At 44.1% G+C, this 24631-nt stretch overlaps 1 protein-coding gene across 1 annotated transcript in view; it reads right to left on the bottom strand.

The window, feature by feature from the left end:
- Nucleotides 1-24631, bottom strand: part of ENPP6 (ectonucleotide pyrophosphatase/phosphodiesterase 6) — a 124254-nt gene that overhangs the window by 65768 nt on the left and 33855 nt on the right. Inside the window, exon 2 of the mRNA XM_010377921.2 lies at nucleotides 1852-2031. Coding sequence (XP_010376223.1) covers nucleotides 1852-2031 — 180 coding nt within the window. The remainder of the gene's footprint in view (nucleotides 1-1851; nucleotides 2032-24631) is intronic.

The raw sequence follows: 24631 nt of genomic DNA, 5'->3' as shown, positions 1-24631 counted from the left end.
CCTATGTATGAACTTGTTGATAATAATACCTCTGAGAATGACCTCAAAGTGCAACAAAATCCTTGTGCCTTGACCTCATTATATTTGCTAGAAGAGCCAAACTCACCCCTGGGTTTGGCTCCTCTAGCAAGCCTGATGGGCCTGGTCCATGCACTGACTTGCTTCCTTAAATCTAGTCCACCTCCATGAAAAGTTGTCTCCTTGTAAGATAATGGGATCCTCCTAAACTCTTCCTTTGCTCAAAAGTGTCTTGCGTCACCAAGATGGTTGCTATGGAGGGAATCTTAGGTGTCTTCTGAAGAAACTGTGATCAGCCCCCCTGAAACTGTGTCTGCTGGGAGAGTCTATGCCAGCTATGTCTTTGTTGCTCGGCCCAGCTGTGAATTCATGCAGCCTGCCCTGGCCTTCAGAAGCTCACCTGCGGGTATGGCCACTGCTCTGCAGCAGCTTCTGCGGCACGCACTGCACCACAGCTGGGTGGTGGGCTGCCCTCTGATGTCTCCATGTGTCTGTGTTCCATGCACCTCTGACAGTTGGATAGCCTGGAGTGCCCCAGCAGCTCCCCACATACCCACCTCCATCCAGCATCCTCCAAACTCCTGCCGAAGGCCTACGCACTCCTTGTGGGCCTTCACCCCATTCTCCACTGCCCCCTCCCTACAGACCACACATCTCACAACCCACTGCCCTCTCACAGACCCTTCAGGCTGTCCTCAATCCAGACCAGTGTTACACCCTCAGCCACTTCACCCCATCTCCTATAGGCTGCTCTTCATTATGCCTTCAACTTTCTAGGCCTCCCCTGGTATCTTCCTCCATAATGGCCATCATCAGTATGACACCATTGAAAATTAGGAAAAAAGTGTCTATTGCCATGTGTGTGGGAAAGGTAAACTGCCCACTTACCTAAATAATGAATCCCACCAATGGAAAGACAATGGGAAGCCGGTTATATTGTTATCACTGAATCCTCTCATCATTAATGAAAGATATTCAGTGACCAAGATGAGGGTATCCCGAGGACTTCTCACAGCAGCCGAGGCAGTTTACATGACTACTTACCTCATTGAGCTAGGGTGTAGCTCAGGAGTCTTAACATAAAGAGACTGCATTTCATGGACTACCAAAAAATAGTGAGTGCTTTCAATTATCTTTTCAATATTGTAGAGGAGTTCAAACACGTATAGAAATGGTACACTATTTTTTTTTTTTTTTAGCCAATAAATACCCTATAATTTCTCTCTCCTGTATATCCAACATTTTGCACATGAAAAAAGCAAGCTATCCTGTGGTGTTTGCTAAGTCAAGAGAATCAGGAAATAGCATTATGTCCAGTATGATGTTAGAGAGTTAAAAATACATTTTAGAAAAATGTGCCTATAAGATATCTTCTTTTCTTTTCTTTTTTCTTTCTTTCCTTTTTTTTTTTTTTTTTTTTTTGAGATGGAGTTTTGCTCTTGTTGCCCAGGCTGGAGCGCAATGGCACTATCTCAGCTCACCACAAACTCCGCCTCCTGGGTTCAAGCAATTCTCCTGTCTCAGCCTCCCAAATAGCTTGAATTACAGGCATGCACCACCACCCTGGCTAATTTTGTATTTTTAGTAGAGATGGGGTTTCTCCATGTTAGATAGGCTGGTCTCAAACTCCCAACCTCAGGTGATCCACCCGCCTCAGGCTCCCAAAGTGCTGGGATTATGGGTGTAAGCCAGCGTGCTCAGCCAAGGCATATTTCTTAAATAAAGATCCCATTTTCCAAACCACAGCTTGGTCTTCAAACCGTAACTTGACACTGACCGTTCTTGGAGATTCTACGATGATTTGAAATTTGGAATGGATGTCCACACACTCACCTGGCCAGTAGTACATGTAGACCTTCCTTTTGGCCTTGGTCAGAGTGATCCACAGAGGTTCTGACCCATTCCACCAGAGAGGCATCAGGCTGTCTTTGTTGACGCCAATGTCAAAGGACTTGTTGGTGTTGGGGTCCCACATGTAGTTCCCGATCATCTGATGGACTTCACAGTGGCGGCCTATGTCAATGAGAACACAGCTGTCAGTTTACAGTTCTGGTGGTTTCTATTTTTATCTTTGTTCCTTGATCATAGAAGCCATTCATGATCGTTTAGGAAGTACAGAACAGCATAAAGATTTGCTTTTGACTTTAAAAAAAAAATTAGATTTTTTTTCTTAAGCTGTGCCATGAAGATAGACAATCCAGTAAGATGTCCACTAATTGACGGAGGGTGGGGTCATTTTGAGTGACGTCACCCTGTCAAGTCAGCTGTTTTAAGTTACACTGAGGACACTGTGTGCAGAGCTTGAAGTCTAAATATGAATTAGCGTGGACATCCGTGGGTTCCTCTGAGACCTGGTCTCAGGTTCTCACTTCAGAGCCCTCTCTGCACCCTCCAAATCCTCCTCCCGTGAGATCAGGAATCTAGCTGTTACAGCGTTTGTTCTTTACTTTCTTAGATAAGAGGAGCTGTTGCTTTAGTGCTGAACAGTGATAAAACCTATGACGTTTGGAACAGAATGGCAAAAAATAGATTCAACTTTGAAAAACAAAGCAAGAAAACAACCCTCCAAATGCAGTGTTATATAGAAACGAGGGCTGGTTCTGTTGAGCACAGCTTAGTCCCAGAAGACAAGCCAGAAGTGAGAGACGCAAACGCTTGGACTCTTTTGAAACATTAGGCTTAAATTATTTATTTTGGAGCAATCTGTTACATCTTTAAAGTAAAAATAACACAAACATTGGCAAGTGCATCAAAAATTGCTGCAATTTTAGTGAGCGTCATTTGGCACCGGGATGAAACATGCTTCACTGAGCTGCCTAACTATGCTTAATCAAGTGGCTTTTCTTCTTTGTTTTACTGTTGTTGTTTCTTCTCCCCACCCCCTCCCCAAATTTTATTTTTAAACAAAAACAAAGAAAAATTATAAAATACTATTTGGAAAATAGACACTAAAAATATCAAATGGAAAAAACTTTCATTTCATCCCAGAAAGCAAGGCATGCCGCAAACTATGCTACTATGCTCCCAGAGATCCCAGCAAAAATGGTTTTTACCCAAAGCTGTAGAATTAGTGTTTTGATCTTGACCAAAACTTTCACATTAAAAAGATTAATAAAATTAAAAAATAATAAAATTAAGATGTTGAGAAATTTCTGCAATGGTTAAGGAAGTTATTTTATTTATTGTCTCAACTAACATGTATTCAGTGCTCTTATATATATAGTCCTATGAATTTTAGGCTGTGATAGGTGTAGAGATTCCAATCTGAGTAAATGTCATGCCCATCCTCAAGTGGCTTATAACTTAATACTCAACAGAGGGTCCTCTGTGTAAAACAGCCAGGCTTCCCGGGGCTGGATCTGAGAAGGAGGACAGGTTGCAGCCATAACTTCAGAATTATGATGACCCTCACTCACCCTGTTGCAGAGGATAATTCCTAGTATGTTCTCACCAACTCATTAAAAGTAGGGTCCTAATTTTATTGGTTTAACTATACTATCGTTTTTAGTATATGAAAGTTGAATCGTATTAAGAGAGCCCCTCTTACAAGTAAAAGTACTTATCTAGTCCCTTTATTCAAAATTTTGCATTCTGTTTCACAAATTGTATCATCCTAATGATGCTTACTCATCCTTTCACAAGGCAAGATAACCATGATCATATCCATAGGAAAAGGCCTCCTTCATGGACAGTCTTTCCCTATAGATGCTCTCTGATGCCCTCCCAAGTCCAGGAGGACTCAACTGCAGCTGGTGTGCAAAGCTGAGCAAATGTGCAAAATCAGAAGGGGGTGTGGGAAGCATCATTCCTGAGGTCAAGAACCAAAGAAGAGCCTCTGAATGAATCACCAGGAAAGGACCAGGGATATCAGACATGGGAATAATAAGGACAGATGCTGAGTGAGAGGGGTGGAGGGATCTCTGCTTCCAAGCTGGAATTGTTTGGACCATTTTAGAACAAGGGCATGAAACTCAAAGATAAATGGAGGCTTCACATGGTGTGGTTTTCACAAGGCTGCATACAAGGAAGCATGAAGCAACCAAAAAACAACTTTTAAAGTACATAATAATCTATACTTGTATATCTCAGAAACCCCATATCATTTGGTGAAAATTTCTGTCTTCTCTTCAACACACATATTTAGCACTCTGGACTCTAAATTGTCCAAAGTCGCTCATTCTTCTTTGTTCTCTGTTCTCTGGGTAGAAAATTATAAGGAGCTTCTTGTGGATTGCAGAGCTGTTGTATGGCTGGATTGTGTGTGTGCATGCATGCACAGGTGTGAGAGAGACAGAGACACAGAGGGAGACAGAGAAAGACAGAGAGAGAGATGGAGAGAACATTCTCCCAGAGAATTCCTGTAAGGTGGGGTGCTTTCAAGAAGGTCACCTCAGACTCCTGTGGAGAAAGTCGGATTGGGTTTGTTCTTTTGGTGGATTGGTCCTGAGATGAAATGGGAGGGTGTGCTGTCCGCAGGGCTTCCTTTGCTCTGCAAAGAGCGGCCTTTCCTGGAAGCCGGCAGGAGGAGGCTGCTTCAGATTTTCTCCTGCCTTCCCATGAATACAGTAAGGCTGCAGTCTGTGCTTGCAACAGTCGAAGTCGACTCAGACTCAAGTTGATTTCCCTGCCAACCCTCTCTCTCTCTTGCTCTTTCATTTTTATTGCCTCGGTAAAAGTGGTGGCTGAAAGAACAGAACAGAACACAATGTACTGGTTTCTGCAGCCCACGAGCTCTCATCTCCATATTCCTGCCTGACCCATATCTATTTTTATACATCTGTAGCTCTGGGTTTTTCTCTGGTTGTGCTTTCCAAACAGAGCTCGGATGTGGTTTGGTTTTTGGTCTCTTTGCTCAAGGCTTGAGTAGAAACTTTCCTGACATCCTCCAACACCACAATTGCAGGTGGTTTTCAGGTATGATGTAAGGAATGTCTACTGCTCTTCCTCCTCCAAATAACGACTCTGGAGGCTTTGAAATCTGTGTTTGCCTTTCTCAGAGAGAGCTCCTGGAATCCTTCCCATAGCTAGAACTGCTGTATGAAGGGGGTGGGATATGACACCTTCAGCGTTCATTCCCCAGTGTCTTACTCAAGTGTGTTCAGACGTAATGACCATCACAAGAAGTTTCTTAGCAAGCTCCCAGAAACCTCTGAACCATGTTATATGTTTCATCTCAGAAATGGCTGGCCTTTTCTGGCCAGAGAAGGTAGAGGATATGTCCATCTTATCTACAGCTCATGGTCACGGAGACTTTCTCTTTGACCTCTGAGTCCTCTCCTCGACTAGACCCAACCTTGGGGTTCCCTCCTTTTTCTTGTAGAGTCCAGGTTGAGCAAGAATCCTGCTAAGTCAGTTTAGTGATAATCCTCCACGCTTGGTATCTGACCACCTTCAATATCTCACCACCCTGCCTGCCTTCAGCAAGAGTTCTGCTGAGTAGATCTAGCCAGAATTCCATTTCCCCTGATGTTTCTTCTTAGTAGTTTTCCATCTGCTGACCCCACCATGTTCCTTGCCTGTCAATCTCTACTTGTCTGTTGTACTTGGAGTGGAGCCCAATCTCTCTCCCACTGCTAGATCCCATTGCAGCGTCCTTCCATCTATCACAGTGGTTCCTTCTTAAAGGAAGTTTGCCTTACCATCTTTAACAAGCATCATAAATCAGTATTTTCTTCGGTTTTTGGGGGGGGGGAGGGACGAGGGAGAAGGGGGGGATGAGGGCGGATGTGTTTCAGGGGATTTAGTCTTTTTCAATATCTTTATTTCTTCTTATTTATCTTATTTTAGGGCTTTCTCTCTTTCTTTCTCTCTCTTTCTTCTTTCTTTCTTTCTTTCTTTGTCTTTCTTTCTTTCTTTCTTTCTTTCTTTCTTTCTTTTTCTTTCTTTATTTCTCTCTCTGTCTCCCTTCCTTCCTTCCTTCCTTCTTCCTTCCTTCCATCCTTCCTTCCTTTTTCTTTCTTTTTCTCTTTCTCTTCTTTTTTTTTTTTTTTTTTTTTTTTTTCTTTCTTTCTTTTCTTTTCTTTCTTTTCTTTTCTTTCTTCTTTTCTTTCTTTCTTCTTCTTTCTTTTTTCTTTCTTTCTTTTCTTTCTTTTCTTCTTTCTTTCTTTCTTCTTTTCTTTCTTTCTTCTTTTTTCTTTCTTTCTTTCTTTCTTTCTTTCTTTCTTTCTTTCTTTCTTTCTTTCTTTCTTTCTTTTTCTTTCTTTTCTTTCTTTCTTTCTTCTTTCTTTCCTTTCTTTCTTCCCAATCCCACTTTGTCACCCAGGCTGGAGTGCAGTGGGGCAATCATTGCTCACTGCAACCTCAACTTCCCCAGGTTCAACCTCCTCCTGAGCCTCCCAAATAGCTGGGACCACAGGAATGCGCCACCAAGCTTGGCTAATTTTTTTTTTTTTTTTTTTTTGTATTTTTTGTAGAGGCAGGGTTTTGCCATGTTGCCAAGGTTGGTCTCAAACTCCTGGGCTCAAGTGATCCACCCGCCTGAGTATCCCAAAGTGCTGGAATTACAGGCATGAGCCACTGTACCCAGCCAAGTTTCTCTTTAACAGTGGATATCTATAATGTTGCTACTGCTTAGATTTCAATCAGTCTTAATTTTTTCTCACTGTTTTCAAACACTCAGTGTCAATTCCTTTTATAGTTCCTTACCTCTTTTATTCTTTTTGCCTTCACTCAACATGTATTTATCAGATAATGTTTGTATGCTAAGTATATAAAGATAAAAAAGAAATGGTCGCTGTCTTTGGCTTACCGTCTGCTATGGACAATAGTAGCAGGCACAGTGGTTAAGGGAACGAATCTTGGAGTCAGACTGTATAGGTTCAAGTATAAACTCTACTTTTTACTGTCTGCATGACCTTGGACAGGTAGCTTAGACTCTCTGAAGCCTCAATTTCCTCATCTGAGTAATGAGCATCGTAACAATTATTGTGAATAGTCATCCCTTTGCGTGGCAGTGTGGAACCATAAAAATGGCTGTGCAAGCCAAAACCATGAAAAGCTATCTTAGTAATCAGTGGGGTAGGGTGGGGGGAATAGGATTGTTCTGTGACATTTAAAAATGTTTGCCAAAATATTGAAAATTCTCCTACTATCAGTTATACAGGAAAATGAAGGAAGAATTACACAATTATAATTTATTAGTATTTTATAATTTACAATATTAGAAACGTTGAGAATTAAAGGGCACTATTTCTTTGTAAGAAATTTATGAAGAATGCTTTGAACAGTACTTGGCTTCTTCTAGAGGTATAACAAAATATGAGCGAACATCTTTTCCATGCCTTAGGGAATTGTTACCTTCTTTCTAAGTATAGATTGACTTTCAACATCTTATCCTTTGTGCTTTCAATGTCATAAAATAGCTCCAGGGGTTCTTTAATGTGAAGTTTTTGCTGGTGTCACTTCCTCTGGGACATCTTCATCCTTTTTTCACAACTTTTTTCTTCATTTATGTCAATAAATTCACCATCACTAAGGTCCTCAGGGTGCATACCTAGAGCTTTGTAAATGATTTCAGTGTCAATATTCACGTGGTCAATGATCTCTTCTATAATTCCACTTACATTTGATTCAAATCCTGCAAAGTTGTATTCCAGTAGAGTAAGAGTTTCTGCCATCCTCCATGCATATTACTTGCTGTTCCTGTCTATCATGATGCTTGAATGTCTCTGGTTGCATGTTTTATATCACAGTTCTTCCAAAGTTTAGCTAAATAAATTGCATTATATCCCATTGTATCATCAATAACCTGTCTGAAATACAGGCTATTACATCTAAAATCATAGGCTTCAAAAGTTGACATAACTTATTGTCCCATTTAATAGATGATTAAAGTTGTTTTTATAGAAAAAGCAAATTTTCTCATATTCTTTCAGGTATTCAGGAGGGTCAGAATGACCCAGAGCATTACCCAGTGATAGTGATGCATTAGAAGTTAAATTCTATGGGCTTATCAGTGGGACACAGGGAAGCAACACAACTGCATGCTTTGCGGTCTGTGCATGAGCTAATAACAGACGAGCAGCAGCCAATCACCAGCAGACTATGAAAGAAATGATGTAATTGACCGACAATCATGACACATATTTGTTATTTACATAGTGATAAATAGTCCTAGTGGATTGAGGATTAGCAAGGAAGTTTATAGTTTATGCGACAGTAGCTACAATTAGGGTTGCCAGATTTATTGTAGTCAATATAACTGTGGTAACTGAAATTTGAATCATGTTATTGGAGAACTGGCATTATTATTTTTTATTTTTTAAATATCTTATTTAAATAGATTTTGGGGTATAGGTGGTTTTTCGTTGTGTGGATAAGTTCTTTCGTGGTGATTTCTGAGATTTTGGTGCACCTGTCATCGAGCAGTGTACACTGTACCCAATGTGTAGTCTTTTATCCCTCACACCCATCCCAACCTTTTCCCATGAGCCCCAAAGTCCATTACATAATTATTATGCCTTTACATTCTCGTAGCTTAGCTCCCACTTATAAGTGAGAACCTACAATATTTGATTTTCCATTCCTGAGTTATTTCACTTAGAATTATGGCCTCCAGTTCCATCCAAGTTGCTGCTAATGATGTTATTTCGTTCATTTTTATGGTTGAATAGTATTCCATGGTGTCCATATACTACATTTTCTTTATCCACTCATTGATTGATGGGCACTTAGGTTGGTTCCATATTTTTGCAATTGTGAATTGTGCTGTTATAAACATGCATGTGCAAGTGTCTTTTTTATATAATGACTTCTCTTCCTTTGGGTAGACACCTAGTAGTGATATTGCTGGATCAAATGGTAGTTGTACTTTTAGTTCTTTAAGGAATCTCCGTACTGTTTTCAATAGTGGTTGCACTGGTTTGCATTCTCACCAGCAGTGTAAAAGTGTTCTCTTTTCACCACATCCACACCTACATATGTCATTTTTTGACTTTTTAATTATAGCCACTCTTGCAGGAATAAGGTGGTATTGCATTGTGGTTTTGATTTGCATTTCCCTGATAGTCAAGTTGAGCATTTTTTCATATGTTTGTTGGCTGTTTGTATGTTGTCTTTTGAGAATTGTCTACTCATGAATTTTGCCCATTTTTTATGGGATTATTTGGAGAACAGACATTATTTAACCTGTGGTAATTGAGTTTTCTGCATATCTGAAATGTGCAAAGCAAAGAGTGTGTGTGCATGCACATATGCCTACATACACATAAACATACATAGCACATAGTAAGCACTATTAATATTAACTTATGAGTATTAGGGGGAGAGTCACACAAACAAATGCCATCTAGAGGCCAGATGGAGCTTTCTCTCTCACGAGCTCTTCATGTGATTGGCTCCAATCCTACTTCCATCCAGATTCTCCCAAGTCCACAGGAGATGCACATAACTGCAGGCATCTCTACCTCCACACTCCTGCTTCCAGGACATATAGTGTCTAGAAATGTAGATCAGCCCTTTCCTATATGACAAAAAGGAACCTCCTCACATGCAATATTCCTGAGTGGGGTGAACTTTATTGGGGATTCAGTCTGGAGAGGAGGGGAAGATTGAGGGCAATGCAAAGAACTTCCAACTGAACCTTAGACATCCAACGTCTCTTCATGATAGAGCACACAAAAGCAAACACACCAAAAACAAAAATAAATAGATGTGACTCAATTAAACTAAAAAGTTTCTGCATAGCAAAGGGAATAGCAGAGTAAACAGACAACCCACAGACTGGGAGAAAAATCTTCTCAATCTATACATCCAAAAAGGACTGATAACCAGAATCTACAAAGAAATCAAACAAATCAGCAAGAAAAAACAATCCCATGAAAAAGTGGGCTAAGGACATGAATGGACAGTTCTCAAAAGAAGATACACAAATGGCCAGCACACATATGAAAAAATGCTCAACATTCACTAATGACCAGGGAAACGCGAATCAGAACCACGATGCGACACCACCTTACTCCTGCAAGAGTGGCTATAAACAAAAAATAAAAGATGTCGGCGTGGATGTGGTGAAAGTGGAACACTTCCACACTGTTGGTGGGAATGTAAACTATTCTGGCCACTATGGAAAAGTGTGGAGGTTCCTTAAAGAAATAAAAGTAGCACTACCATTCAATCCAGCCATCCCACTCCTGTGTATCTACCCAGAGGAAAAGAGATCATTATATATGAAAAGGATACTTGCATATGCATGTTTATAGCAGCATAATTCATAATTGCAAAAATATGGAATCAGTCAAAATGTTCATCAATCGACAAGTGGATAAAGAAAGTGTGGTATATATATACCATGGAATACTACTCAGCCATGACAAGGATGAAATAACGGCATTCGCAGCAACCTGGATAGAATTAGAGACCATTCTTCTAAGTGAAGTAACTCAGGAATGGAAAACCAAACATTGTATATTCTCACTCATAAGAGGGAACTAAGCAATGAGGATGCAAAGGCATAAGAAAGATGTAATGGACTTTGGGGACTTAGGGGAAAGGGTGGGAGGGGGTGAGGGACAAAAGACTACACACTGGGTAGAGGGTACACTGCTTGGGTGATGGATGTAGCAAAATCTCAGAAATCACTGCTAAAAAACTTCCTCATGTAACCAAACACCACCGGTTCCCCAAAATCTATGGAAATAATAAGAGAAAAGGCATCCGAGGTATTCCCAGTCTTTCCAGCAACCACTCGCCCCTCCCCTCATGGTTTTCTCCTGGCTGCCGCTCTCAGGGACCCAGCTGACACATCACATTGTCTCATTGCTTCTCTATTTTCTGCTCCACAGCAACCTCCTCCAAAATTTCTCTCCAAACTTGGTTTTCTCAAAAACAGTTCAGCCTTCCAGTGTTCTTGTTCAACTTATATTTGCAGGCTCATAGGGTGCTGGAAAAAGGGGGGGAAGGAAGGAAGCAAGGAAGGAAGGAAGAAACTTCAAATGCATGACTATTGTTGGATAATGCTCTCATCATCCTCATCTTCTTGAGTACTCGAATGAATATGTGAAAGTTTGTTTCTTCTACAAAGACAACTTCAATAATCTATTAAATGGGAGAGTAAGTTACTTCAACTTTGGATATTTTGAAGCCTAAGTTATTTCAACTTTTGAAAGAAGGAAATAAGGAAGAAAGGAAGGAAAGGGAGGAAGGAAGGAAGGAAGGAAGGAAGGAAGGAAGGAAGGAAGGAAGGAAGGAAGGAAGGAAGGAAGGAAGGAAAGAAGAATAGAAGGAAGAGGGGAAGGAGCGAGGGAGGGAGGGAAAGAATGATTGGAGGGGAATGAGCCAAGACAGAGGGCTTCCTACTGAAGTAGGAATTAGGATAGTCCTCATGCCAGTAAAATGTGGCATGTTGCTATTCACCACATTCAAAGTTCACTTTCTTTGAAAGGTGAGATGCTCTTACTGATGTGCTAGATGTGGTGCTAACACAATTCGAGATGGTCACAGCTGGACTCACTCAAGGTCCTGGCAATAAACAGGCTGCACAGAGTTTAATTCAGGGGTTTTTACAAAGGTGTGGGCCGGGCTGAGGGGAGCCGAGGGCATGGCGAAGCAACCCAGGAGGGGTGGTGGCAGCGAGCCACCATCACCCACCCACTCCGCTCCCCAAGGGGTGAATAGCAAGGGGAGGAGGTGTGGCCACGGGGACCCCATACCTGCCTCTCCTGCCACTGTCCTAGAGGCTGTCCCTCACGGTCACCTGCTGAGGCTCAAGGCAGGCTGGAGAAAGCAGAAGAGGGCAGACAGGCAAACAGAGGCTCTCCAGCACGAGGGCCAGGGAAAATCGTAAGACGTGGATTTTTCAAGAAAATCACATTGATCACTTGGGCGAGGGTCTTTCGCTAAATATCAGAGACCACACAAGTTGAGCGTCCTCTGAACAAGTACTTGTGAGCTTTGATGGTATCACACATTCTCAGGAATGGAAGGGACCTCAGGCGGCCTCCTAATCTAATCCTCTCCCTGCAATTTCAGAGGTGAGGAATAACTCCCTGCCCTTTGTATGTATTAGGTGTAAAAGGCTCGAGTGTGCGCCCAAAGCCACAATTCCAATAAGTGGTGGGTGGGGTGGAGAAGCAAAGGGAATGAGAACGACTTGAACCTGGACCTCCCGGCTTCTCATATCATGCTCTTCACACTTCACTTTCCATGACAATAACAGATTTATGGTTACAGTTGGACTCTGGAATATGAAACATATGCTCAGTTCAAGGTGAAAGCTCTCAGTTTAAAAAAACACAACATTTTATTCACATCTCCAAATATATATACAGAAAAACAACTGCATAGCTGGTTATATCGCTGAACAATCAGGTTCTGCAGCCAGTGAGGAATTCCTCAATTCCATGAATGCTTTCTTAAATCCGGTGTATAACCACCTTTAGCAAGTAATAATAATCTTTAACTTTTAAGCCATTCGTTTTGTTTCTCTGAGGCCTACGTGTATTTCCATTAGGCGACGTGGTTGTGTCTACTAGAAATCAAAACAGCTGGCAGAAAAGGGAGAAATGGGGTTACATTCGAGGCACATCAATTTAGTCAAAACATGGGGATATAAGTGGGGCTTACCATACACTAAGAAGGCTCATGGAAATCATTCTTTTATAACCTGCAGGTTTTTGCCCAGAGGCGGCATTCGATGGGGCACTGAGTCCAGAGTTGCAGGCAGGCCTCTGGGGCCACCCACTGGAAGCCTGGGTTATAACAAGTTGTGGTGGGCACAGGGACCTGGGCTGTGGGCATTCTGTCCGCCTCTGGGAGATGGTGGCTACGGTGGAGAGATGACAGAGCAGTTTGGGTCCAGGTCTTCTCACTTTCTAGCTGTGGGAATCGAGTCTAATCCTCAGCTTCTCAAAGCCTCACTTTTTCTCTCTCTAAAACGGGATTCATAATACTTACCTGGCTAGATTGCAATGAGCATTAAAGATAAAAGGGGTCGACGCACAGGTGATGCTTGCTACATTGCAGGTATTGTTCTAAGGGCCTCTCTTATGGATTGAATCGTGTTTCCCCAAAAAGATGCGTTGAGATCCTCACCTCTGGTACCTCAGCATGTGACTCTGTTTGGAGATTGGGTCTTTACAGATGGCACCAAGTTAAAATGAAGTTCTTGGGGTGGGCCCTAATCCCACATTTCTGGTGTCTTTATAAAAAGGGGAAATGCGGACAGAGAACCTGACCTGCACCCAGGGAAGATGATGTTTGGAGAGGGAGAGATAGCTCTGTAAACCAGACAACACCGGGGCTACGAGAAGCTAAAGAACCAAGGAATTTTCAGAGGGAGCACACCCCACCCACACCTTAATTTCTGACTTCTGACCTCCGGAACTAAAAGACAATACATTTCTGTTACTCTAAGCCACCCAAACTTGTGGTACTTTGTTACAGCAGGCCTAGGAAAGGACTTCCACATTTCATCTTCACCGTGGCCCTAAGGGATAAGTACGATTGTTAGCCCCGCTTTCCAGGTAAAGTAACTGAGGCACAGAGAAGGTGAGTTGCCTGAAGTCTTACACCACCAGGTATACTGGAGCCAGGATTTCAACTCAGGCAGCCTGGATCCCGAGGCTCAGCTCTTCACCACTGCGATCTACTAACACTTGTGCAACCAGAATGAACCAGCAATCCACGCGATTCCCAGCACTCAGGAAGCCCACAGGAGAAGGAAGCTGCTGGTGTCATGCTTGCTATGATGCAATCTGTGAAGCTCCACCCTAAAGGACAGGATGCATTCAGGGGAACACCTCAGTCCAGGTGGAAGGTCTTGGGGCTGAACCCACTGAGGAAGCACTTTACCTGGGACTCTGGAGGGGTGAACCTCCTAACCTAGGACCAAAGGCAGAAATCGATTTTCTGGACACTTGCTGATCAGTTTAATTAGAATAGTTCCCAGTCCTTGGCCATCTCCTTTGTATCTGGAACTAAATGCTTAACGTTTGCATCTTATAAATGTAAAGCATTTTACATTTATAAGGAGGTGTAAAGACTAGTTTAGACCCTGTTTAGATAGTCTTCAACATAACTGTAGGAGATGGAGAATATTATCTCCATTTTGCAGATGGAAGAACTAAGATTCAAAGTGTCTGAGTGAGGAGGCTGGAGCCACACAGCTAGGAAGAGGGCAGAACCCCAGTCCCAACCAGGTCTCTGACTCAGCATCCGCCCTGCCCCGCACCAACATCTGCTCCCCTCCAGCCACAGTGTTGCCTCATCAGTTCACCAGGGCTGGCCATTTTAATATAAATGACCTCATACGTCAGGCCTGATTCTGAGACTCTCAGCAAAGTAACCACATGGAGATGCACAGATCTGTGGAATGCCAGACATTCTCCTATCTCTTGCAATCAACTGTCATGCACCAGGGTTTACCGTAAATACCTCTAAGGAGGGAATACTCTGACTATGGATATCAACAATGGAGATGGTAACGTTAAGCTTCCTCTTCCTCTGGAAAGAGGCCAGCTGTGGAAAGAGAGGCTCCCAAATTCTGAAATCAGGGGGTCTTAAGTTAATGGACACATTTTAGAGACTGAACATATATATATTATCTCAAATTGACATGGTTCCAAGAAGTAACTTTATATACTCAATTCAGAGCCAAGCAGCCAGAGAATGTTAAATAAGTCAGACATTCCCACTAGTAGGTTCCTCTTAGTACTTTTCCTTGAGCATTTGGAGGTGTAAAGATTAGTTTAGACCCTATTTAGATTAGTGAACTTTCAAATAACTACTTTATACCCAAGAGACTTGAAAGAATTAACAATGCATTGCTCAAAGTACCTAACTTAAAAATTGAAATTTGCCTTGCAGATAACCTCTGTTGGGAAATCCATTTTATTTTTTTAACTTGTTCAAAGACAGACTTTGGATGTTAAAGAAGTGGTTTCCAATGAAATATGCAAAATTGAGGTGAAAGAAAATCTCACAATTTGCACATCTTTAAAAGCAACTACTGAAGTATGTGCCAGATACAGTCATCATTATATCCTGAGACACAAATACTGTAAGACTGAGATAACAGGCTTTGATTATAGTGTGAAGTGTAGGGACTGCAACAAAAATAACCCCAAAAGAGGAGACATGTTTGATTAGGAACATTCACACTTATTGTTTTGAGGTCACTGGACTTAAAAATAAATGCATTGCTTTATGTCTCTGCAGCGCCCACCAGCTTGGTGCAATTATTTAACAACTAGAATACAAAAAAGGAAACAAAAAATAATTTTCCTGCATAAGGACAAAAATGTGAGCCCTTAAATTTTGACTTAAACACTTTTTACTTTTAGAAAGCTAATTTTTTTTTTTTTGAAACGGAGTCTCGCTCTGCCGCCCAGGCTGGAGTGAAGTGGCCGGATCTCAGCTCACTGCAAGCTCCGCCTCCCGGGTTCACGCCATTCTCCTGCCTCAGCCTCCCGAGTAGCTGGGACTACAGGCGCCGCCACGTCGCCCGGCTAGTTTTTTGTAGTTTTTAGTAGAGACGGGGTTTCACCCTGTTAGCCAGGATGGTCTCGATCTCCTGACCTCGTGATCCGCCCGTCTTGGCCTCCCAAAGTGCTGGGATTACAGGCTTGAGCCACCGTGCCCGGCCTTAGAAAGCTAATTTTTAACAAAGCTCAAAGAAATTTCCTGACAATTCAATCCATCTTCACCACTGTGTAATATTGGAAAAGAGCATCAATTAATTACTACATTGAAAATGAAATCTCTTTTGAGGCACACTCCCATTTTACTGAGTTCTTATAGAGGCTTCTCAAAAGATGGTAGATGTTTGGAGGGAGGAGCTTCTTACTTGGGGCATGTCTACCTGCGCACAGGAAAGTCAGCCAACATCTCCATCCTGAAGCACCTCCGTCTTCTGGCTCGTGATAAAGCTTCCTCTTCCCACCCACCGGACTCCCTCCTCTCACCAGTGACCAGGTTGGCTGCGTTCCCCACACTAGTAGGTGGTGACTTTGGCAAAAACCAGGCTCCCCCCGCAGGTGGTGGGAGTACCCCTTTTATGTTCTCTTCCTGTGTCCTCACTCAGGACAGAAATTCTCCTCATGCCAGGGGCAGAGAGATTGCACTCATCCCACAGTTGCCCCACCTGTGCCTGGGGCAGGGGTTGGGAGGTAAGGAGAGGAAATTTAACTCAGTAAAAAAAAAAAAAAGCACATTTAGGTTCAAGCTTTTCTTTCTTTTTTTTGAGACAGAGTCTCACTCTGTCGCCCAGGCTGGGGTGCAGTGGTGTGATCTTGGCTCACTGCAACCTCCGCCTCCCGGGTTCAAGCGATTCTCCTGCTTCAGTCTCCCAAATAGCTGGGATTACAGGCATCCACCACCATGCCTGACTAATTTTTGTAGTTTTAGTAGAGACAGGGTTTCACCATGTTGGTCAGGCTGGTCTCAAACTCCTGACTTCAGGTGATCCGCTCCCCTCAGCCTCCCAAAGTGGGATCAAGCTTTTCAGCTGGAGTAGAACTTAGAATGGCCAATGAGTGATGATTTCCAACAGAAGAGACTAGTTACCAAAATATTACTGGATCAACTTTTAATGCCAGGAATTGATAGAGAATGATGGAACCCAGCTCTTCAGGAGTGTGAACTAATCAGGGACTTTAACAGCTCAATCAAGTACGAACCCATCAATCAACCATTCCCCGCCCTCTTTTTGGGGGGAAAGAAACAAGTGGAAGCAAGCTCATTTTTGTTAGCATGGTTAGTTTTGTTTGTCGTTGCTAGAATATGCGAGGTAGGCATGATGCTGGCCTGACCAAGTTCACGGCCTCGGGCCAGGTGTGCCCATAGAGAAGCGAGACCAGCCTCTCAAGTCTCAGGAGTTAACTTCACGCAGTTACAGCTGGTTCATCCTGATCAATGATCACCGGTGATCTGCATATCAACAGATGGTGTTGGGAGCAGACACTGGGTCTCATTTAATGATTCATGTCTATAATCCTCCTTGGGTGCTCTTTGCATAAAAGCTGTTGAAAGATAATCTGCCTTAGGGATCAAAGAGCAACTCAAGGGAGCTGCATCCTTGTGATGTATTGATAGTTTCCCAGTCCAAGCGGTAGACTCCCCGGGCATAGGGGAGATTTTGAGTTAAAACCAGAAGGAACAGGTAGGATGAGAACTGGCAGGAGCTGAGGACCTGTGAGAACCGTGTGGCCTAAGTGGAAGGAATTTTGGAGCCCAGGAAACCAGAGTTCAAATCCTATCCCAGCCACTTCACACGACTCATTTCACTTTATTGAGCCTCAGTTTCCTCCTCTTAAACATGGAGATAATCATAGCTCTTTTCAGAGTTAAGTGGTTTCTGGTAGGGAAAGCTTTTGTCACGATGGCTTCCGCACGGTGTCTGGCGCGGAAAAGGCCAAGCCTATCAAATGGGCCTTTTAAAAAGGCCACTTTTAAAAACGGCACTTTGAAAAATCCTCTTCTAGGGAGGGATGGGCCGGGCAGTCCATTTCTTACTTGATATCTACAGACCATTTGCAGAGGAAAAGTCTCAAATCCCCTTGACGAAAAGAAAAGCAGCACCACGTTGCACCCGCCTTGCACAGGAAGCTGGAAGGTTTGCACGGGGGTGAAAGTCACAGGCAGAAACTGCGCCCGGGGCTCCGGACGGCTGGGAACGCGCCCTCCGAGCCCGGCCTGCTGGCCCGCCACTGCCCTCTGCTGGCGGCTGCGGCCATCGCCACCGCCCGCAGCCGTCCCCGAGGTCCTGCCGAGAGGCGCCAGCCTGGGTTAGCCTTGAATTCTGTGTTTGCATCTCCCGGTTTGAAGGGCCCCCCAGGATTCGCAGGAATCTGAGAGCTGCTTGTGACTATGCTGAAGATGCCGAGAAGGCAGGCAGAGTCCGGGCCGGGCCGGCGGACGGGTGGCCACGCGCAGAAGCAAACGCGAGCCTCGGGGGCCTTGAACCTGGAGGCCGGGCCTTGCCTGGGCTGTCCAGGCTGGGAGTCTCGTGCTGTGCCCCCAGCTTCCTCATTCCCCCACCCCACCCTCCTCACCCTTGTTGGGTTTCGTTTTCCCTTTAGGATGTATGCTTCTTATTTGGGATTGTATTATTCTTGACCCCAGCCCTTTCTTTCCCTCCTTCTCTTAGTTCCTCTTGGTTAAGGTTATGATTTTTTTTAAACCACAATTTGTAATGGTCACTGCAGTGGACTTTAACTTCAAACACCCCTTTGTTCCTCCAAAGCCGAAATTCCTCCTGCACCCTGCATGGGCTCATTCAGGAGCGTCTGTGACCCAACCTCTCTGGCTCTGGGGAGAGGGCAAAGTGGCATCTAGCCCTAGCCAGGCCAGCCAGGAGCTGCATTCCTGCCACAGTGACCGTGGCTCCAGGATCCAGGCTGGACGGGAGGATTCTTCCTGCTGGAAGAATCCATTCCTCTCGGTGGCCAAGCTGGGAGGAAATGTCCCCATGTAAAGACATGGCCCCAGGAAGAGACGGCGGGGCTACAGCCAGGGCTGCGGGGAGGGCAGCAGGGGCAAGAGGTGGGAGGGTGAGTTCCGCTGGCCTGGCTCCTGCCTCACCCCTACTTTTTGCGGGAGCCACCAGCCCTCTCTCAGCCTGGAGTAGCAGGCCTGGGATTTCTGTCACTCACTTCCTTTGCCTGTCCCTGGCTCCTTTCTCTGCCGTCATCACATTTCTGGCCACCTTGCCCTCCTCCTCTGAGTTCACAGCGGCTGGGCAGGGTCCTGGCTGTGGAGGGCACCAGTTTCGAGCCACTGTAGACAAAGGCTCCAGGCCGCAGTCAAGGCTTCCGAGCATTAGGCCTTCGCCACCTGGCTTCGCCCCTTTCTCCAAGGCCAATCACCGGTGGCAAATCTCACAAGCGACTTTGTGTTAAAAGTAATGACTACCTACATCTACCTCTCCCGAAGAGCTTACACTTAGTTTAAAAATAATCTATTATGAAAATATTCGAATGTACAAAACAGTGTGATAACACAGGACAGTGCTCCACTCTGGTTTCCTGTGTCTTCCTCCCCACACTGGAATATTGTTAAAGCAAATGCCACACATCCCATCTGAAGTCATAAATACTTCTGTGCTTGTCTCTAGTACCGCAGGACTTTAAAAAGACATACTCTTGTTATCACACCCAACAAAATGAATATAACTATTTAATATCAATGAATACAACTATTTAATATCAATGAATATAACTATTATTTAATATCAATGAATATAACTAATATCAATGAATATAACTATTTAATATCAGTGAATATAACTATTTAATATCAATGAATATAACTATTTAATATCATTCAATACCCAGTCCATGTTGCGTTTTCCCTAATTATCTTTAAAATGCTTCTGTGAAGTTCATTTCTCTGAATCAGCATTCAGGCCAGGCAAAGTGGCTTATGCCTTAATCCCAGCACTTTGTGAGGCCAAGGCTGGCAGATCTCTGCAGCCCAGGAGTTTGAGACCAGCCTGGGTAACATGGTGAAACCCTGTCTCTACAAGAAATACAAAATTAGCCATGTGTGGTGGTGTGCACCTGTAGTCCTAGCTTCTCAGGAGGCTAAGACAGGAGAATCGCTTGAGCCAGGGAGTTGAAGGTTGTGATGAGCCAAGATCACACCACTGCACTCCAGCCTGAGTGACAGAGTGAGACTCTGTCTCAAAAAAGAAAAGAAGGAAAAAAAAAAAAAAGAATCAGCATTCAAACAAAACCCATGCATTTTATTTGATTATATTTCTTGAGTGTCTTTTAACTGATAATGGTTCTCCTCCATTTTATTAATTCTTGTCCATTTATTTATGGAGGGAACTGGGTCACTTGTCTGAAAATGTCCCATATTCTGGATTAGGCTAATTGTGTCCTCATGGTGCCATTGGCATGTTCCTTAGTCTCCTGTATTTCTTGCAGACTCCTAGTTTGATCTACAGGTCTTAGAATCAGGTTCAATGTGTCTTAAGCAAGATTCCACTGCACATGGTGCCAGGTACTTGCTCTTGCATCAGGCCATGTGGCTCGTGGTGTCTGTTAAAGTGGATTGGTGGGTTCAGATGGTGTCAGCCTAATCTATGCACTGTCAAGGTTCCTATCAACCTGCATGTAATGGTTTTAGCAACCACCGATAATCATCACCTACATCTGTTCCTTTTAGTCACAAAAGCCCTTCCCAGTGAAACTGTTCTCTGAAACAGGCAGGTTCCTTTAGGAACGTCTGTTTGGCCTGTATACCCCGTACATTGAAGTGAGGGAGTGGATCGGTTATCTGTTTTTGTGTAACTGACAACCTCAAACCTCAAGTGGCTTAAACAATAGTCATGTATTCAGCTCACAAATCTGCCATCTGGATGGACCATGGAAGGGAAGACTCCTCTCCGTTGGACGCAGCACCTGCAAGGGCAGCTCAGAGTCTGGGGTAACCGGACACCAGAAGGCTGGAAGGATCTGCGGGCAGTTGATGCTGGCTGCTGACTGAGACCTTAGCTGGGTTGTCAGCAGCTGCATCCACCTGTGGCCTCTCCATGTGGCCACCTGGCATCCTTACAGCATGGTGACCAGGCTCCAGGCATGAGCACCCCAAGAAAGCAAAGAGAACAGGCTTGGCATTGTTTGTGACCTAGATCCAGAAGTCACACAGCATCACTTCTACTGCATCTGTTGGTCAAAGCTGTCACAAAGGTCTGCTCAGGTTCAGAGGGGACACCCCTTGATGGGGGAGTGTCACCATATAAAGAATAAGTAGAATGAAATTTGTTACGGCAGTTTTCTTTGGGAAATACGATTTGCCACCATGAGAAAACAAATTCAAGTAATTAAGGGGTAAGTGTCACAAGCCAGACACATCACAGTTGACATACATTTGTCACAGCTTTATCTAAGCCATTTAAAGAAAAAACTATTCCAAGACCATGGCTGTAGTTTAGCTTGACTTCTTGCCTTGATAGAATAAACAGACATATTGATATAGTTGGCTATTTAAAAACTTGTGTGTTCACATAATTTGTTAGTTACAAAAACACTGACTTTTTTTTTAAACCCCAATGTATCAGGCACGATTCGAGATGCTGAGATAGAGCAGTGAAAAATACAGACAGAATCCCTGTCCTCAGGAATCTTGCTTGCGGGCGGGAGAAGACAGAGCATGAACACGTAAGCTAACATACCGGACAGTTTCAGGAAGCGAGGTGCGGTGGGCAGTGGAAGTAACAGTGGAGAGTGTGCAAGGGAGGTGCAGTGTTGGCTGGGGGGCCGGGAGGGTTTTGAGCGGGCAGTGAGATGATGTTTGAGTGGTGGCATGGATAATGACGATGACACAGCCATGGGAAACCTGGTGTAATGAGAGCTTCCAGGGTGAGAGGGTGGGAAGAAAGAAGTGTAGAAAATGGGGGAGCTGGTGTCACAGAGATAGGTAGAGCCCAGTGATGTGGCACACTGTCGGGAGGATTTAGATTTTACTCTAGGCATAATGGAAAATGCTGGCAGGTCCTCCTTTTAGAAAGGTGCCTCTAGGGACTTCTCAGGATGGGAGGTGTTTGGAAGGGAAATCTTATTTCTCACCCTTAGTTTTCCACGCAGGAGAGAAATTCAGCCAACATCTGCCTCCTGAAGAACCTCCATCCTCTGGCTAGCAGTCAAGCCTCCATCAATCCCCAGCCCCCAGCTACACTCCTCTGCCCCAGTGACTTCAGGTTGAGGTGACTCAGGCAGAAAACAGCTCCAGCCCCTCCCATGCCGTCTGAAGGGTACTGCTGGCAGCCAAGGGGAATGAACTGAGCAGATCAGGATGGAAGCAGGGCGACTTGGGAGGACGTCAGGCACCCTGGACTGGGGTGAGCAGTGGGTGCGGTGAATGGTGGCTGGGTTCTGATTTGTAATGACTTATGTGGGTTTTTTCCTCTAGCTTCTCCATTTCAGTTTAAGGTCCACAGAAGCCTTATAAAAAGTAATATGACTTTAAAAGGTTTGATGTAGTCAAAATTATGAAAGTGGAAAGTAATGCAATCTCACTTTTGTTGGCTTTTTAAATTGTAACGTACAAAAATAAACAGTTCCTGAGTGGTGCGTGTACCAGCCACAGGAAATGTACGTTGGTTCACCGTTTGTGGGAGGAGCAACAGAATGATATTTATTAAGGGTTTTTTGTTGTTGTTGTTTGTTTTTTAAATTGAAACGGAGACTCTCTGTCCCCCAGGCTGGAGTGCAATGGCACGAACTCGGCTCACTGCAACCTCCGCCGCCAGGGTTCAAGCAATTCTCTGCCTCAGCCTCCTGAGTAGCTGGGTTTACAGGCACCCATCACCACATCCAGCTAATTTTTTTTTTGTATTTTTAGCAGAGAAGGGGTTTCGCCATGTTGGCCAGGCTGGTCTCAAACTCCTGACCTCAAATGATCCGCCCACCTCGGTCTCCCAAAGTGCTGGGATTACAGGCGTGGGCCACTGCGCCCAGCCTATCAAGGGTTTTAAAAGTGTTCACCGGAGCCTGGGACCCAGTAACTCCACTTCGAGAGGTTTAACAAAAGGAAGAAATCAAAGGTGGGATTCATGAATATGGATGTTCAACACAATATTGGAAACAATCTGAGCATAAAACCAAACACAAATGATGTATTACATTCTGCCCCCTTCATTCCTGACCTATTATAAATGGTGTGAGTTTCCATTTTCCAATCTTTCTAAGGTAGTTCAGGTACAATTACTTGAGGTAGAAAATTGAATTTGACGACCAAGAAGGTGTAAGGGCAAATGTTTTTGTGAAATAAATTTTTTGCCTGCATGTAGTTGGTGCCCAGAATTTTACTCTGGGATTTACTATTCTCCCAAAAGAGCCAAGTGGCTCAGTTTGAAGAGTCTGCAAGTGTCTGAGGAAAGAGAAAATAGTTTTTCCATTTAGGTGTTGGCAGGGTCACTTTCGGAATCTTACTTTCAAATTACAGAGTCCAAATTGAAAGGGTCGGCCGGGCGCGGTGGCTCAAGCCTGTAATCCCAGCACTTTGGGAGGCCGAGACTGGCGGATCACGAAGTCAGGAGATCGAGACCATCCTGGCTAACACAGTGAAACCCCGTCTCTACTAAAAAAATACAAAAAACTAGCCGGGCGAGGTGGTGGGCGCCTGTAGTCCCAGCTACTTGGGAGGCTGAGGCAGGAGAATGGCGTGAACCCGGGAGGCGGAGCTTGCAGTGAGCTGAGATCAGGCCACTGCACTCCAGCCTGGGCGACAGAGCGAGACTCTGTCTCAAAAAAAAAAAAAAAAAAAAAGGAAAGGGTCTTAGAGACATTCTGGTTAAAACACCCACCCATTTCTGCAGTATCTATTATTTTCCAGGCACCGGTTAGGTACAGCGAATAGGAGGGCACGATTCTAGTGCATAAGGGCCTGACACTGTAGCACTGGGCATAAGAGAAGTGTGCAACACGTCACCACAGGCTGAATGTGGAATGCCAGGTCAGACCAACAGTGAGTGAGGAGGCGGGCGGGAGATCCAGCCTCAGGGGACTCCTGGTGGGTCACGTCTGGGAACACTGCGGATCGTTAATTCCCAAAACTCTGAAGAAAAGAGATGAGCAGGTCTCAGACTCTAGAGAAATGCTGAGTTAGAAATGAGGCCGGAAGAGGCAAGATCTGAAGCCACAGCTTTACTAAATAGTGAAAAAGCAAGCTCTTAGAAGAGGCCCCAAATCCTTTTTTTTTTTTAGCTGGAATCTCGCTCTGTCACCCAGGCTGGAGTGCGGTGGCGCGATCTCGGCTCACTGCAACCTCTGCCTCCCGGGTTCAAGTGATTCTCCTGCCTTAGCCTCCCAAGCAGCTGGGATTACAGTTGCCCACCACCACACCTGGCTAATTTTTGTATTTTTAGTGGTATAGTTTTTTGTTTGTTTGTTTTTGAAATAAGTGGGGGCATCAATGAACCAACCAATCAATTACAAAAGGAGAGATGAGATCGTGGTGCTTTAATCCCATGTCAGGCTAGTGAAACAGACAAGATTCTATTACCTGCAACATATGTAACAATAACTAATGACAGCCTTGTAAGAATGGAAACATTTACTCTCTGTGAGCACTGTGCTGTGAGATTTCCAGAATGACCTCATGGTATCCTCCCATTGACCTTCTGAAGCAGGTATTTTACTTAAGGGAAAACCGAGACTCAGACAGGTGAAGTAAACTCTCCAAATTTACCCTGTCGGTATGTGTCAGAACCAGGATTGGAACTAATCTACATCTAATTTGTACCTCCAAAGTATGTTACAATATTACTTCTAAATACAGTCTATGTACTTGGGTTTGACTGCCCATGTTCAGAGACGTTGCACAATTTAGCAAAGTATGTAAATGTACAGGCCTTGAAGTCAGTGTAAGCCCACACCAAACTTCGATGACCCGATGGCCACCCTGGGGACTCCCAGTTTCTTTATCTTAAAATGTAGGAGATGTAATTCACGCATCTGCTAACCCTACTTACTGTCTCTTGTTTTCACTCTGCAGCAACTTTGAAGCAGAAATTGTCACTTCTATTTACTGACTGGAAATAATTGACTCACACAAAAGCATCAGTGAGGTTCCCAACAAGGCGCTGGGCTCAGCACTGACAGAAAAACCCCACTTGATGTAGTATCCAAGTCTCTCCTCTTGGCTTCCAGGACCTGACCCCACTCTCCCT

Source organism: Rhinopithecus roxellana, chromosome 2 (genome assembly GCF_007565055.1).
Source record: "Rhinopithecus roxellana isolate Shanxi Qingling chromosome 2, ASM756505v1, whole genome shotgun sequence".
NCBI lineage: Eukaryota > Metazoa > Chordata > Mammalia > Primates > Cercopithecidae > Rhinopithecus > Rhinopithecus roxellana.
This window is presented reverse-complemented; position numbering and strand designations above follow the sequence as displayed.